Source organism: Lepisosteus platostomus, chromosome 4 (assembly GCF_059453375.1).
Source record: "Lepisosteus platostomus isolate fLepPlt1 chromosome 4, fLepPlt1.hap1, whole genome shotgun sequence".
Lineage (NCBI taxonomy): Eukaryota > Metazoa > Chordata > Actinopteri > Semionotiformes > Lepisosteidae > Lepisosteus > Lepisosteus platostomus.
In genome coordinates, this window is record NC_142614.1 from 19,691,815 (window position 1) to 19,710,150 (window position 18,336).

Consider the following 18,336-nt stretch of genomic DNA (forward strand, 5'->3'; position numbering starts at 1 on the left):
AGCAATCACAGTTTGCCAGGGAATTGCAACTTATTAATGGCACCTCATCTGGGGTGAATGCAAAACAATTTTACCAGGGCACTTAAACCCAGCAGCACTTAAGGACAGTCCACATGTGCTGTATCATTTCTACTGATTAGTCAGACAGTGCAGAATTGTGCTTTCCAATGCTACTGTATAAATAGTTCAAGAAAATATACAGTAATTATCAAATCAGTGTCATCCAATCATTTATTGTACAGTAGGTCTAGTGTCAGAATTTCGGGATTCTTGGGTTGGAAAACAATCATTTTGCTAATTTATTTTTTAGCAGTCCATTACCAGGACCTCCTGGCACAGTGTTTGATCAATAACGAGGGGTAATATCCCCGATATTGTCTTTAAGTAGATAATTTTCACATTTGACCTACAGCAGCTCTTTGGAGTTAATCCTAGTTTCAATTACATTAGGAAACAGAAAGAGTACAACCCACTGTGGATGAGATGCTAATCCATTGTAGAGCCTACCCCCAGCAAATCCCGGTCTCCATTCATGCAGCTAATGACATCTGCATACTAAGACAAAGAACAAATGACAAGGACAAACAAAAATGTTTCTCCTTGTCTAAAACTTTTGTAAGAAGCCTGATTACTTCAAATGTAATAGTAAACATTGAACAGATAAAAACTTGAGGTTTATTTGCAAATAGAGAACAAGGAGATCAAAAGCTTTCCTGACTCTGAGTTACAGCTGTTTCATCAGTGAGAACATAAGGTGATTATGATGAAGCAAAGAACAGATCTATTTAAGTCAATCATATGACCATTTGGAGAAGAGCACTTTTATGAACACATACCCAAAGGCTAGAGGAAAGCTATTATTATTAAAAGTATGTGATCAGGTGATCATGAGCATAGCAAATACAGGTTAACTCTGATTGGTTTTTGGCTTCCACAGAGCTCATGGTCATGTACAGTAGGTGCTGCACTTACTGTACATGCAAGAGGAACTTGTCAGAGCATAATGAGCATCAAAATATTTTCTTATGATGTTTCAAAATCCTGGACTGCAGTGTTATATGACGAGCAGATAAAATGATCAAGCCCATGAATATCTGTGGAATTATTCATTTAATTATGGAATAAAAACTATCAATATTAATATCATTCATTAAATATAATGAAGAAGAAATAGCATAAAGCAGTGTTGCTAGTTTTAAAGCTTATTACTTTTTTCAAAGGTCACATGATAACTCTTTATTGCTTCTCCATAAAGTTCTGGTTGCTAAACAATGACTTGTAATACTTATGCTTACACCTGTTGCAAGTTTTCCATAAGAAAAAGCCTCAATGTATTAGTGCTTAACAGCAAAACATTTTATTTCATTTTGTTTTGGACCCTGAACTGGAATGCCATGCTTTTTGTGGTACCAGATTACAGAAGAACCACCCTCAGCTTTCTTATGGAAAGTTAGCACTTAACACTAAGCAAGTAGACTACTATGATCAGTGCAGACACTCATTGTCATGGAAACTAATAGAAATGTTCAGCATTAATATGATTCATCCCAGAGGTCAAGGACTTTGTATTCTGAAACATGCAACACCATGCACTTAGAACTGCCTTCAGAAAAAAAAAAGTACTAACAAGAAGGCCATGAACAGATCTCATTTAATGCAGTTCACCTTCTCTGTAAAGAATTCATGAATCACATTAGAAATTACTTCTCCCTCAGGAACTCTGTACCAACACCAGGTCTAAACCATTTTAGAGATATACTATTGAGCTGTCATGCTGTCATGAACGTCATGATTTCTTTTAAAGCTGAACAAAAGTAAACTTCCAACATTTTAATTCTTTTTAAAAATAATTTATATTGAAGCTCACCTTAAACCAGACAGACAAAACTGAACTAAACCTGATTTTAACTTTCCCCAAACATAAACAGATTCAGGTTATATCTTGCACCCTGTCTGAAGCCTTCTAGAACAAAAGCCTCTTCCTGCTTGGAAATAATGCTATGCCTTGGTCCCTTGGTTTTAAAATATAGCAAGTAAATATTTAGTGATACTGACAATAATGTCTTACAGCCACATCTGTAACAGAAACTGTTTTTAATGTCTATAGCATCATACTTGTGCGTGTACTGTTTTTCAAAATCAGTTGGGGTAAATACATTCATCTTCACTGATCTCTAATATTCCCATTAAACTATGTAGTCACACAGTATGTCTGAAAATTAAGCAAAATCCCTTTCAACCAGCAAACTTCCATCTGCTTTTAGCATTTACACAGGCTTAAGCATTGATGTATTCAGGCAAAATGTAACGTTAATCACAGTGCCAATGTAACATGTCAATCACAGACACAGTGCTTGATCCACCCACCCACATTCTAGTGCATCTTGCAAAATTGGTTCTCACACTCAATGCATTCTCATTTAATAACTTTTTTAACAGCAGGTTAGTGGTGTCGCCATGGGCACCAGGATGGGATCTAGCTATGCCAATATTTTTGTCGGCTGGGTAGAAGAATGTTTCTTTGCTTCCTACTGTATACTGGCTTTGTGCCTGACCTCTACAAGCGATACATCGATGACTGTGTCGGTGCTGCTACATGCTCTAATGACAAGCTAGAGCACTTCCTGCATCAATTCACTAACTCTCACCCATCCCTCAAATATACAGTTAACATATCTTTCTCCGCTCTTCTGTTTCTAGACATATATTTATCTATTAACCATCCATGACTCTCTACCATGGTCTATTACAAACCCACAGATTCACACAGATATCTCCTGTACAGCTCTTTTCACCCCACTCACACCAAAAACTCTCCCCCCTTTTCACAGTTCCTCAGGCTACGTCGACTTTGCAGTGACAACATAGATTTCCAGAAAAAAGCACTGAAATTGTATTATTTTTTCATCAACAGAAGATACCCCACCCAGATTATTGATAGGGCCCTCACCCGGGCCAAAAACAGCCCTCGGATCATCAACACGATCAGGAACTTCCAGTCTCACAACTGCATTCCCTTGGTGCTTCCCTACCACCATAACACACTTTCTATCCCCAGGACCATCATTAACAACTACTCCATTTTACAGGACGATCCCTCCATCGGTAAACTATTTTTCGACTGACCAATCATCTCATACCACCAACCATCCAATCTTTGGAGCTCTGAACTTCTGGTTCAGAGCTCCCTTCACCGCACTCAGCAATCATCCCCACCAGGCACCTTCCCCTGCAACAGAACTCGCTGCATCACCTGCAAATACATATCTAACACCACGCTCATTCAGGGCCCCTCAAGTCAATTCCGGATCACCCAGACCACATCCTGTACCTCCAACAATCTCATTTACTGTATCTCTTGCAAAAAATGCACAGCTATCTATGCAGGGGAAACTGGAAGGAGACTAGGAGACCGCTTCAGGGAACATGTTAGGGCTGTGAAGATTAAAGATTACTCCAATCCCATAGTTTCTCATTTTTCTCATCTCAAAGAAGGGTTTCTCAACTCCCACAGCAGAAAGACAACAGAAATGAAACTTATACTGAAACGGAGTTCACACCTTCCCTCTTCTCTCAATGAAATACTTATTTTTGTGTAGTTTTCTCTATTCTCATACAGGTTTTGACTTCACGCCTTTCTTCACCCTTCTTCACTTTACACTTCCTGAGTGGCCTCTTTGCCTCTCCCCTCTCACCCCTCCTCCACTTTTCAAGCTTTTGTTTGTGCTATTTAATCTTTGCCGTCTACCCTGTCTTTCTCACACCTGAAGACGGCTCCACAGCCAAAACATTGTGATTCTTCTTTTCTTTTCAGCACGGAATAAACCCATGACCTGTTCCTTTGCAGCCTACGCATGCTGATGCAGCTACCTACTGTACTTGAACTTTGTTAATCACTGATTGCATACTCTATATTAAGCTTTTAAGTTATTAATACATTATTCGGTTGTAATGATTATTGAATGATAAGTACAAAGAAAGTGTTTTCTTGTATTCCTTTGCTTTCATTTATATTATCTCCATTTGATTGTACAGTACATTTGGTTTCTTCATATTGTATCCCCACAACTGACCTTGAATATTTCTTTACTGAATTTCAAATTGCCAAAGCAGTTTGGGTAATCGGCATACAGTGATCCAGTTTCAATTAGATGTACTAAAGTTTTGAAAATTTCTTCTTTCTATACATTTTCTGGCAGAACATAATGAGATAAAAGTAACAGCTAAGTTAACAAGTAATTTAACAGGCAATGATTCATTACTGTTAAATTATTGAAAATAAACCTATAAACATGCAAAGTTTATTAAAGTTGTAATTTACAGAGCACAGGTAAGGATTAGGTATAATTTACCCATCTTCAGAATGTCCATTCTAAACTTTTCTCTTTTCTAAAATGTATCACATTTTAATTATACTCTGCGTTCTATTTAAGATTTTATGTATCGATTTAGTGTAAAGAAGGAATATACAGTAAAAATAAACAAACGAGTGTGACCTCTTAATATAAAGTGACATTGCTACTGTGTTTTGTAAAATCCTTATGATAAAAAGAACAAATCATTTAAAACTTAAATTTCAAATAAATTATTCAAACTCTTCAATGAAGAGTTTTAGATATAAAAATGTGATGATGTCCTGGGCTTTTATTTTCATTTTTGATTAAAAGAAATCCTTAATCTTTCTTCTGTTGTCCTGTATATAGGTGATTACAGTACATACAGTAACTGGAATCCAGTTATGTTTTGGGAAATAAAAATATTTTTTGTGTAGACATTTGTCAATGAAAATATCACACTGAAGTTAGCAATAAAAGAAGATTACTGATTGTCAAATACACCAAAAATATTGTAGCGTTTTTGAGTTCATGCAGGACAAAGGACAAGTGGAGACGAGATAGCAAACCAAGCAACCGCTTTTATCTCCTATCTCAAGGATAGTGTAAGGGTAGCAGAAGTTCCCATTTCTTGAATGAGCAATACCAGTACCAAAAATACACCAAACACAAAAGGATGCCACAACTGGCTGCATATAGGCTTGTAATTTCCTCATCATTAGTCATCTATTTCTAAAAACTTGTCTTAAAATATTTTTCTTTTTTTATACATTTGTGTGTTTGTGAGACAGACTAATTGCTTGTTAGATGACAATTAACACGTGTAATATGCTACTAAACACAAAGCGACAAAATCCAGTGCATTTACTGTCTGTGTGATGTACAGTAAATAAGATAGGAAATACTGTATTCACAGTCATTGAAAACCTGGATGAATGATTTTTGCAGTTAATTGAACTATCTGTATACAAAACAGTCATAAATCCAACATAAATCCACACTCAAACTATTTGAGTTCTCACATTCCGAAACATGATTCAGATGGCATGTGTTGATTCGCTGTGTTCAATGCACAACCTAAATCTGCATGTTACTGAAAGGTGCATTTACAATCAAGATCCTTTGTTTACAATAAAAAGATAAGCACAGAACTAATTTCACAGCTGCAATGACACTTTAGATCATGAACTAAAGAACAGTTTGATTAATAATGGATAAAATATGCATGGCGTAATAATTTGGATATGGATAGTGAAAGCTCTAGCACCACATTTCCTGCAGAGGGCCAGCTTCCTTTCCTGACAGCTAGTTAATCAAAACAAGTAAACACAACCCTGTGCTAGGCTGGATAGAGGCTGCTGAGGATTCTGTGGGATCTAAGATGGAAAAGGTTGCTTCTAATGTGTAAATGCAGGGAGCTGAATTGATTAATAGAGTGGCTACACCTGTGAACTCTGATTTGCAGTCTCAGCATGTCAGCTTAATGCTCTGAAGTATTTAATTATGCATTATACAATACACATACAATAATATCATAATGGCTTCATGTACTTTAATGTTTGAAACCATAATAGCCCAACTGCAATATTTATTTTTGCTGGATTGTGATGGAAAACACAAACATACAGTAGGTAACAAGTGAAATTATTTTTTTATTCAGGAAAACTTTTAAATCATTCATGTAACCTTTTTTTAAGGTTCTGTATACACACCCATCCACCCCTTTTCAGTATATCAGCTGTATACTGACTGAAAGGAATGAGGTAAAAATTAAGCCTAGTGCATTCCACACCAACAGTGAAAGACAGGACCACAACCAGGATGAAACACATGTACTTAAAGATGCTAATTAACCTGAACAACCTAACCTAACCTACTATTTACATGAACTCCTAAATGCAATCAAATCTCTGATAAGACTCCTCAATATTTTACATACAGAAACATTTTACTTTATACTAACAGGCAAGGTCTAGCATTGAATATAGTCATTTACTGTATATTCCATTGTCACTTTTTGTTCCAGAATTAAAATTAAAGGCAATTCTCTGTTTAAGAAAGTAATATATTTTAATCTAAACAGGAGAGACACTAGCATACATGGTTTACTTCATCAAGTGGCAGTAGACATGTGATCCAGAGTCAAGAAATTATTGTGGCTCAGTGGTTGAAAAGTCATTTTCTTCTCACTCTGAAATTTAGGTTCAAATGCTGTACCTGATCCTCGTCGTTATCCAGTCTCTAAAAAAAATAACCTTCTGCCTACTGCAATTTGTATTCTTCTAGGAAACTCTTTGGCATGGATCCTTAGCCTTTCTCCTCTGTGCATCACAGCTTCCACATTACAGATTCAGATGCTACAGGTAGGTGAATTTACTGAGTACTATACTGAACTACTGTACTCAGCTGAAATAAAATGGATGGCTGTCCTGCTCTCAGCTGCATACAGAACATCATTAGTTCCTTCCATGAAACATTCTAGAAATCAAAATTGGATGTTTACCCGTTATGCCTTCCGGCATGTAGGGACAGCAACGTCCTGTTGCTGTTTCCGTAACATTGGTTTTTTTACAGGACAGGGTTGTTAGCCTTGTGCCCGACTTCCAACATGAAGGACCTGGTGCCCGGGGTGGGACACAAACCCACTACCCTGAGATTATGAGTCTCATGCACTACCCACAAAGATAGCCGGGGCCCAGAAATCAAGAGTACTATAACTGGGAGGCATACTTGGAGGGATATTAGTTTCATATACTGTATATGTTCTTATGCTTTTTCTGTTCTTATCTGTTTCTGGGATGAAAATATTTTCATTCAGTTCAGTTTTGCAGTTCTGTGCTCTGCAGGGACTCTTCTGTGTTTCACTTCATAAAATTGGCATGTGTTCTTGAACAAACATGTCTTAGTGATAGACCTTCAATATTCTTTAATTTCAGATAGAATCAATAAGTTTTCAAGGTAGACACTAATGTGTTATTGTACAAATCTGTATCCTGTGATCGTGTTGAATGCATAAAACCACAGTAAGTACATTTGCTGCTTTGTGTTGTATACTAATGATGAAAACAGATTTGTATTACAGGATATTGAAGTAATATGGAGAAGCCTGATTCCCAGAATAATAAACAGTGAATTCAGTTGTTGCCAAGATTTTTTTCTGTAATTTGTTTTTGTCAGCACAGCTCAAAGAAATTAAACGATTCCCCATTTATTGTTAAGACATTGTATTTATTGTAAATACTGTACCACATGCTTCACTGTAGAATAAATCAGTTAGACCTAACCTCTTTCTGAGTATTTCCAGTCTGTGTTACACCTAGAAATGGATTTGTAAAATTAGGAATAAATGTGATTTTCTGAAGAAAAAATTTTTAAAACATTAGGAATACAAAATGACAGAAATGCATTTATTGTCCTTATACAGTATAAATTGTTTTATTTGCTTACAAAGAGCTACTCATCTAACATAAGTATTCTGTATTCAATATCCTTATTCAAATTTAAAACACAAAATCTAGATCTCAGAGAAAAAAATATACTGTATACAAAATAAAACAGAAAAATAAACAAAGATAGTTCTATGGAGTAGATGGGCAGACAGATGGATAAATAAAAATATTTGTTTTTCATTTTGCCTGTCTGAATAGATATTTTCCATGTTTTTATTGTAATTGCAACAACTATGGAAAATGACCTTGCAAATGGATATACCTGAGATAAACCTTCAAAAACAAACCGTGTTTGTATATTTGGGGTGGAATACAAAGCTGCAGCTCTAATCTATGAGGATGCCGAGGTATGAAAAACAACACACTCAAAGAATCAATACTGTTCGGCCTTTGGGCCATTTCTTCTCTAAAATCTTTATTTTCAATAAGCTCAACACCATTCCAGCTCTAAACCCAACCTTGTTAGTCAAAACATCAATCTTGATGTTATCCCGAACCCTTCTGCAGAAGCAATCACATCATGAAACATACACCCACACAAAGAACTAAATAAACATTCATGCATATGGCAGCCAGAGGAAAACAGTTATGGACAAGCTCACAGATGCAAGGATATATTCAGTTTCACTGCAAAAACGCCACAACAGGCAAAGCCTGTCTGTAAAGTGAACTAAAGGCTGTCTGCAAAAATACTTGGCTAATTCTTTGTAAAAAGCCAATGCAATCCATTGATACATCTTACATTAGATGTGTGTCACTGAGAATGTTTCTTCATTTCTATTTTTCTAATTCTGTATAACAAAGGAATCAGTTTTGCAAGGGACAATCTAAATACATTTGTACAGTAAATACATTCTTATACAGTACCTTTAAAATATACAGTAAGTAAAAATAATTTAACAACTATATCCATTTAACATCCTTTAAAATCCGATGTACCTCAGTCAAAATACATGGACCATTCAAGCATATGAGCAAGGCAGTTCTTGACTGCTCAAACCAGGCATCCTTTCCTTGTAATCTTAAACCTTCTCAGAGTCATCAATCAATAACAGACACAAGAACGGGGTTTTCTAGGGGGAAGATCAAATGTAAATCTGACAACATCCTATTGACAGGTCACATTTTTCACAGCAATTATTTTGAAAAGACTTTGCTCGTGTCCCTAAACAAATGGAGAGCATGTTTTCTGATTTAATGGACTGGTCTTTTTCAGTTGAATCCTAGCTCTATATCCTTTCTGATTTTCCACTCTCCTTGCTCCCTTACATCCTGATTGTTTTCTTGGACAAAGCTCCTGTCTAAACCAATACCTGGGGCCAAATTCTCTGAGTTCAACATAATGTGTCAGTGAAAGGGACTGCAAGGAATTTAATTGGAGTGAGCCGTCTGAATTGTAAATTTGGCTGTAAAACTGCTGACTGCAAGGCCAGCATCAAACCAGGAATGTTTCAGATGAGATTTTAATGCCCCTAAAGCCTACCCCTTTCACATTTATCGTATCCCATAGGCCTAGTATTGGGTTATCAATGGGACTGAGGAATTGGTCACAGTACAGTTTATGCAGGGAGAAATAGTTCAAAACATGTTGGCCAGTGAAATTCATCTCTCACATATTAAGACATGAGGTTATTTCTACTTCAGTTTGCATGTCTTAGCATTCCACTATGAAGAACATGGTGTTAGAATGAATTATGAAAATGCTAGTTTGTTTTTCAGGTCCACATGAAAACATGCACAATGTATCCATTATCAAACTTAATTTTTATTTTAAAGAAATATATTCTGCTTGTCAATATAAATAAGCTGCTATTTATTTATAAACAGCTGATTTATTTATTTTGTCAAAAACAGGATGTACTTTTTAATTTTTTTTCTAGTGGATGTACAGTGTACCTCAATGATAGCATGCACCAGGTGGATGTTACATACTGTATAACAACAATAATATCGATAATAATTATAACAATAATAATAATTCTTTACACTGCCTGGGTTATGTGATGGTGGCCATAGAGTCCAATATGCTCACCACACATCAGTTATCAATGGGGAGGAGAACAAAGTGATGAAGCCATTTCATAGATGGGGATTATTAGGAGGTCATGATTGGTATTGACCAATGGGAAATTGTACCCAGAACACAAGGGAAACAATCCTACTCTTTTCAGGAAACGCCCTGGGATTGGTAATGATCACAGAGAGTCAGGACCTCAGTTTTATGTCTCATCCGAAGAACTATGTACCCTTCACTATACTTGGGGATTTGGACCATTTCCAGCAGAAACCTTTGTTTTTCCTAGAATGTCTCCCTTCCAGGTACTGACCAAGCTCACATCTGCTTTGCTTCTGTGAGTTGCCAGTTGTGCGTTGCAGAGTGATATGGTTGCTGGCCATCACAACCCATTCTTGGGTAGAAAGGCACTTGTCATTCCCAAGTCCTCTAGGTATAGATGTATATGTCCAACTCTGAGAAATTAAAAAAATATATTAAAATAACAAACATTGCTTCTTGCTGCTTTAGGAATCCAATAACCTCTGAATTTTAACTCCTATTGTACACAGAAGTATAAAACTGGGAGGCATCACAATTCCCTTTCAAATCTTTGAGTTCAATTTATGGTCTTTATTGAGAGTACTCCCAAGCTTTGCATACTCTATTCTGAGCTAAACCTTTTAGCCTTTGACCTCCAAAGCCAAGCAGGACAGCCCTCTTGATCATCAAGTTGAAAGTGGATGAGATGACATAGAAGGTACATCTGGTGATCGATACATCCTTTGTGTTAATGGAGAGAAGCAGGCATATGTTCAGACAAAGGTAAATCTTGGTTAAGACCTTGTTGGATTGCATACAGTTTCTTACCACAGACCATGGAAGAAATATCCTGCCACAGTGATCTTCAGTGTTTGAGTATGATATGTGAATCCAGTAAAAAACAGCAATATTGTTCACAGACAGCTCGAGCTGCATCAGTGTGTAAGCTACCAACAAGTAGTGGCTGCACACACATGAAGAAGAATTCAGCCAAAACATTTGATTTCTTTTCAGACAAAATTAACCTCTGCTTGTTCCTTTGCATCTCACACACAAATGCTGAACCATAGCCTTCCCAATGCAGACATCTTTAAATTATTTTTATTTATTTATTTGTTTTAAAATGATATTTCCTGGTCAGGGGGCCTGCAAATACAATTAACCCAACAGATATTTTAAAAATCTCATAAACAAATATAGTCATTTTTATACATTTCAAAACTTGAATACATTAAAAGCTGAAGACCTGACTTTAAAATAACAACACAGTAAGAGTGTTTGTTGAAAAGACAAAATTTCATTATACTATCTGAGGTAGCTCTGATGAAAAACTGAATCAGAAAAAACCCAAACTAATTAAACAACTTTACTTTATATATCCAGAAGAGCAGAAAAACATGATGTTAAATTCATAGTTACTGTAGCTCAGTTTTCAATCTTATTTTGTGTATTTTTAAATTCACTAATCACAGGATAAACTTTAAATTCTCTTACTGAATATAAATTCCAAAACATCCTTTTCCCTTTGAAATACAACACATTTTCAGCAAACCTGCAAAAGAGTTGGACCTCTTTCTGAATCTCTCTGGAAGTTATGGAAAGTTTTATGTAACTACTGTAGTCAGTTTTTCTGTTTGTCAGACAAAAACAATTTAGTACACATGAAGCAAAGATTTCATTGTGAAATCAGTTAATGGCAATTCTGATGATGAATGGAAAAAAAAGTAGTGATGTCTGCACCAAACAGAAGTGCTTTGCTTTGTTTATCTTGAAATTACCTTTTTTCAAATCCCACTAATTGAAGCTGTTCCTCTTATCCATACCCTTTGACCAGATACATATCTGATTAATTGCATGAGCTTTCTCGATTATTGATTATTCTAGAACATAGAGCAACATCAATTAAGTATGAAGAGCATAGACATCCAGCTGCATGAACACAATATATGACACTATAGGACAATGTTCAGGTAAGAAACAACAGAAATCTTTACAGGGGTGGTAAGATGAATGTTCTAAAATTATAGATCAGAGAGTATAAATGAAGCTGAGGTGAGATACAAGATGACTACATTCTTAAGACTTTCTTAAAATTTAATTTTAGGGGTTTCCTCTAGAGCAAAGTTTGCTCCCATTTCTCCGAAATTACAAATTTCAAAGTGAAGATCTAACAAGGGCAGCAAAACTTGCAAAGGAAACACTAACAAACCAAAAAAATGAACAAAGTAAATGAAAAGTCTTTTTGACCCATCATATCACATTGTATTGTATTATATATATCACACATAATGATATGAGATGGTAAAATACGTGTTCAGTTGCAACCCTTATGAAAATAAATAGTCATAAAGTGCATTAAATCCAAAATTAGATCCATTTGCATAGATTTTGCTTGTCAATCAGAATTTAGGAGTTTCAAGTGTTCAATTTCCCCCATATTCAGTTCTGTGCTTTTTTATAATTATAAAAATTCAAGAGAGATTTTATAATTTGACAGACAGTAGAATAACTGAAAGCCTTTGAACAATGAAGACTAATTATATTGACTTAGTAAGATAAAAAAAATGCATGTCAATTTAGCCACCACACATTTCAATAAATCCTAATACAATTTTTGAAGAGGTCCATTAGCTTGCATTGCCATGCATCAGATTGCCAAATGGCCCTCTTTTGCTCTCTTATTACAGACTGATTGCTAACAGCTCTCACCAAATTCAGTAAAACATCATTGCCCTTTGTAATTATAGGAGGAGTCAAAATGAAGATCAAAAGGAGAAGCTCATACAAACACAAATGTGTCAGCAAGTTTCATGTTATTAGCTACAGGGATTCCAGTCCCAATGTAAACTTCTAGCAAAATTAAGAAAGAAAAAAAAAGTAACATATGAATATCATGGCAGGGAAAACTAGGTGGTAACTGAACATTGAAAGCTAAAACAAAACCACAATATTATTATATTTTATACATATAAGAGTTTCTCTTTAGGGAAATATACATAAAGATAATTCCACCCACCTTGATTAAAAATATAATCCATTTAGAGCCTTGAAAACCCTTCTCTTGAGTAATAGACCAGCTGCTGTGTTACTGTGGCAGTATTCAGCCACGCATCTGTTCCTATGAGCTTGCCTGCTGCAACTTCTCCAAATGATTCCATCGCACAGGAATGGGAAACACCTCCAAGAGCCACTATGCAACTAGTATCCAGCCCCCCATTTTGTGTGTCAGAGCCAGGTATGGAATAACAGTCACAAGGTCAGAGCAAGGTGAGAGGGCCTTAGACCAAAGTATACCATCTGGGAGGAGGGAGAGGAAAGTGGAGGATGAGAGAGAGAGAGCAACTGACAGAGTGAGAGCTGTCTCTTGGAAGTGACACTACACCCTGTGAATTGCAGACTGAGACCCCCCAGTCATAGAGAACTAGTAAATCTGATAATCGAACTGCGGCGTGCAGCCAGGCTACTCACCCATGGAAGCTTCGCTTAGACTATAAATACAATCCGCAACCTGAGTCCAAGAGACAGCAATCTGTTCCGGTGTGGTAAATCTGTCGGATTGTGATTAAAGATCTTTAATGGTCTCCTCTTTCATTCAGTAATCTCAGCGAGACTCGTAGGTTACCTAAGGTTATTATCATTAATTGCCAGTGGGAATTAAAAAACGAGGTACCGTACAGTACACACAGAGGAACTTGTCTCCAATTTAGCCAAACACTGGTAAAGAAATAAAGCTTTGACAAGCTAGAACTTACAAAACATATTCCAAGGAAGAGGTCTGATTTTTTTATACAAGGAAGCTGCATCTGAAAACCAGGTTTCCTTACTTCTTGCACAATGATTTCATTACTGAGAACCTCTTTTCCTGACTTCCACCTATTGAAAACATCACTTAAGCAGCTAAGAGTATTTTATGTTTAATAGGACAAGCAGGTGTTATGAGTTCTGTATGAAGTTAATCTTTAGAAAAAGGAAAGTGTAGAACATTTACCTGTCTGTATAAAGTTCTCTTTATTGTAATCCTTTTTCACATATAATTTACCCCAGGGAAATATAAAGAATTGTACATGTAAGAAAGCTTAGTGGAGAATCAGCAAACAAGCCCACTCTTCAGGACCAGAACTGGAGACCCCTCCAGTGTGTGTAATATTACATTTTATTACTTTTAAAAAGAACCGGGTCAAGAAGAACCAGCTTATAATGAACACTTGAATTCACATCAAGGACAAATACATGGAAAATATTTTTAGGTTTCCAAAAACTGTTGATGCAGCATGTGCACCTTAATGAAAGTACAAATCATTGAATAAATTAAGCAGAGCTGGTATTTGGGATCATAGAAGTCAGACATGTAAAATACCAGCTCATTGTGATGCTTTTATGTAAGTGTCTGATTTTTTTCCCTCCTTGGCATTTTCCACTGCTGCAGTTCCTGAAGGATTCTCTGTGATTCATTTATCCTTGATTCTAGGACAGGGCACCAAGCTGCATTGTGTTATTATTCCTCTTAGAAAATAATCTTTCGATCTGACTCAGAGTGGATCAGACTAGTTTATAGAGCTCTTCAGCCAACTGTACTGTACTTTCCTCTTACATTATACAGCATTTTAGTCCCCTTTAAAATAATTGCTTCCCCAAATATCAGTTGTACTGCTTGATTAAAAATGGGACATGCAATTTTAATATTTCCTTTCTCAATTAGCTCTGTATCATAAAAGCATCATTGAAAATGCTACCATTTCAATTTGTTTATTTCACTAGAAAGAATTTTATACAGAAAGAAGGCACCATAGAGAGAGTGAAGTGAGAGTAGGGCTATGGCCTGGGTGCTGCTGTCAATTTACTTGAGTTGTACACATGATGGCCAGTGTGTTTCTTGGGTATTGTAGAGTTGTAGTATGTTCTTTTCTCTTTTCTCTATCACATTAGAGTCTTCCTGATTTATTAACAAATTCAGCATAGTGGACTGTGATCACGACAGATTGAGTGATACACTCTTAGCCTAGACACCCGTCACCTATACATTATAAAAAAACAACTCAAAGAGACCTTGATGATGCTTCTCTGAGTCTATCCAGGCTGTTAGAATTTACTGACTAAGATAAAATAAGCTTAATAATTTTTAAATTGCTAGTTTGCACCATCATTAATCTGAATGCTAGGCTGCAAAGCACAATTTTCGAGTTTCATTTCATGGATCCATGCATTTGGAATTTGAACTAATTTCACTGTGCAGAAACAACATGCAAATGGGTGAAAGAAGTGTTCTTGAGCCATTATAACTGCAATCTACATTAATCTCTTGTAAATATCTGCCCCCTCTCAAATACACTTGATCACTTCATCTGTTGCTGAAATTATGTGCTGATGCAGCGTTTGTGAAATACAGAGTAACTTTAGTTTTCAAACCAATTTAAGTCTCCCTGTTTTGAATTTCTTTTTTGGGTTTATGGTTGCTTCACTGCACCTGTGAAATGCAAATCTGCTGTGTGAGCTGATGCGATAGTACCCTGAGCCTTGCCTGATTGTTTGAGGAATCTTTCTATGGTATTGCTCCTAATGCACTCTCACTGGATTTAACACACTGCAGTTTAAGAGGAATTCACATTAAGCAATTGCAAACACAGAAGTGATTAATCACAATATTAAGTTTTACTCTTTATAGCTGAAAGCCTTTTGAGAGGGGTATTATGATTCCAAATAGCTTTTGTAAGATGTGCACAGAAAACTGAAAAAAAAAACTCAATTAGATTGTAATCCCCTGTGGTTTTAAATTACCGCGTGTTTTACAAGCATCTTAATACCCAGCTTGTTCTTTACTAAGGGACCTGTCATGGTGTTAAAAAAGAAATGAATAAATTAGTTAATAATAAAAATTATCTTATTTCCCTCTGTGCTCTCTTTCAGTTGTTTGCCTCCTTTCTCCTGAAATAATATAATTATAATTGCTGTTTTTGTTTCCAGTTTGAAGAAATACTGTCACATGCAAAAGGGAAGAGTGTTTTGTTTGCTAAATCTTGTGCATTTAGTACTTGAATAGATAATATATTATTAACATGGTTCACTGTGATTCTAATATGTCTGTGATGGTAGACGTTTTCTGTTGCATTTTTCTCCAAAACTGTCACAGATGTTTAAACTTTTCTACCTGATTCAGGCAGCTAGGATGTAGGTAAAGATAGAGGGACATCATAAGAGCTTTGACATTTTCACCTTGTTCAAAACCATCAGTCTAAACAAAAGCTACTGTAGGTTATCTGTAGAAGGGATATTTCTCAGTTACAGGGGATTATTTTTAATTGCAACACACGTTATACATTCATAAATGTTAACAAAGTAGCTTGGTGTTCATAAATTGAGAATGAAAGAGCTCCGCATTGCTTGCTTCATGATTGTAAATATTAATATTTAATTAAGGAAAATGCTATCTCTGTGGTATTACAGTATATCATGTTATACTTTATAAGTTAAAGATTTAATTTGCTAGATTGATAATGAATCGAGTTTGAGTGTCCTTGCATAACTCTCACCAACATTTAATCACAAAGTAAACTTGAGATAAAAGAAAAATAAAGCACTTACAGTAACATCTTTTAAAAGGAAAACAGTGAAATCCATCTAATATATACTGTAGGCATACTGTACATAGTTTAGCTAGTTTCTAGTTGAAAATACTTTCCAAATTGAAAGCATTTTGTAAACAATTTAATATACTGTATTCTGTAGCAGATGGAATTTTAGTATGTTATGTAATTTTAAATCAGCATTTATTTTTAATTGTTTAATTTTTAAATGATCTTGTCTAAGTCCAGGTGCCAGAGCTGGCTCATCCTATGATTAGGGCCCAAGCTTTTCATTTCTCAGAAATGGGATACTGTCCAGTTCATAATAAAAGAAACATAGCCATATGGTAACCACTTTGGGCCAGGAATACAGGGATCCCAGTAGCCTCTGAGCTGGCCCCATGGTTGCTTTCAATTCAATATAATATCACTGAAACTTTTATTTGGGTTGTACTAATTGGCATACCGTTTGTATACTTCCATTTCCAACAACACAGAAACAGGATGGCAGTCTGCAAGAGTTATAAACTGAGCAATTTTGATTTAAGAGGTTTGTTTTTCCTTTTGCAGAAGTTTTATTTTGCTAATTGCTGATCATGATGCATCCCTGGCATTACTGTACGTTGCTATTCTAGCTTGTGTACTGTAGCATGCTGATTGTCCAATGCTACACTTGAATAAGCCATAGGGAACACAATGATGCCATGCAGAGATACTCATATTCTGAGCATTTGCTAGAGTACACCACTTTTCATGCTCCACTGTTTTTTTTGTTGCTCTTGCCATTTGTTATTTTATAATGAATTAATTATATCATATAACAAATAGGCTTCCTTAATTTGTGTGTAATGCATTATTGAGTTTGCTGTGGCTTTTAGTGCTGTAAACGTTAAAACTAAGTAATCTAAAAAATCCTCCCTCACACCTGAAGAAGGCTCCACGGCCGAAACGTTGTGTTTTTTCTCTCTTCTTTTTTTCAGCATGGAATAAACCTATTACTTGTTCCTTTGCAGCCTACGCATACTGACGCAGCTACCCACCTGGGAAACCTAAAAAAAATGTCAATTTACAATGTTAAATATGGAGAAAATATCTTGATTTGGCCATCTTGTTATAAATATCTAACTCTATGAAAAATGTTTTTCTAAAGACCTACACTGCTATTTAAAAATAAAACTATAACTTTTGTATATTGAACTTTTCCAGCTTTCAACTCCAGTATGGAGATTTATAGCCAGTTACTACAGTCCATCTTCTTTAGAATTTGGAAAAAAAAACATGAACTGAAACCTCCTCTCCCACAACCAACCCATGAAGAAGTAGGATCTGTCCATTAGTCATGGAGTTAACTTGGTTGCCCTTCTGTCGATGACTTTAAGCTTCCCCCTCATTGTTCTCTTGAACAATTTCTTTAAATTCAAGTTGCAAAATTCAACTACTGTAGGTTTTTCTATGAGAAGTCTAAGTAGGTGTAGTAAAATAGCTAAAAACATTAAAATATGCCATGACTCTGCAGAAATGTAACATTATACTAAAGAAAAACCTATAAACTGACACATACAGTATGTTTCCGCACCAGATGTAACCAGCTTGAAATAATGAGCACATACTTTACGTTTGAAGCTAATACAATTAGCAGTACATGGGAAATACAGCATGAAGTCCCTTTTAAAGATGTGGTGAGCACACAGCATGCAATGTACTTACTGCAGCTACTTGTCTTTAGTTATAGTTAACACCAAAACTTTAAGTGATGTAATAGGCCTCTTTTGTACACCCCCATACAATCCCTGTTCACATTAATGTAAAGTAAATAAAACGTAAAGAAAACAGTTAAGAAAACATTTGTAATTGTAACTCACTGTATTGTATTTTGTCTTATCATGCAATATTTTAACTGGAATCTTATTCTCAGACTGACGGCTGCAATGTCTTAAAGCTGTTTAGGTAACTGAGGG

General features: G+C 35.7%; 1 protein-coding gene and 1 pseudogene across 4 annotated transcripts in view; one reads left to right on the top strand and one right to left on the bottom strand.

The window, feature by feature from the left end:
- Positions 1–18,336, bottom strand: part of arhgap24 (Rho GTPase activating protein 24) — a 136,331-nt gene that overhangs the window by 44,222 nt on the left and 73,773 nt on the right. The window contains exon 1 of one of the 4 annotated variants that reach the window (XM_088628886.1): positions 12,835–13,171. The exons of the other annotated variants lie outside the window; for them this stretch is intronic. Coding sequence (XP_088485012.1) covers positions 12,835–12,856 — 22 coding nt within the window. The 5' untranslated portion in view covers positions 12,857–13,171. Of the gene's footprint in view, positions 1–12,834; positions 13,172–18,336 lie in introns of those variants that run through there. 4 annotated transcript variants of the gene reach the window in all.
- Positions 2,333–3,599, top strand: LOC148672909 (uncharacterized; annotated as a pseudogene).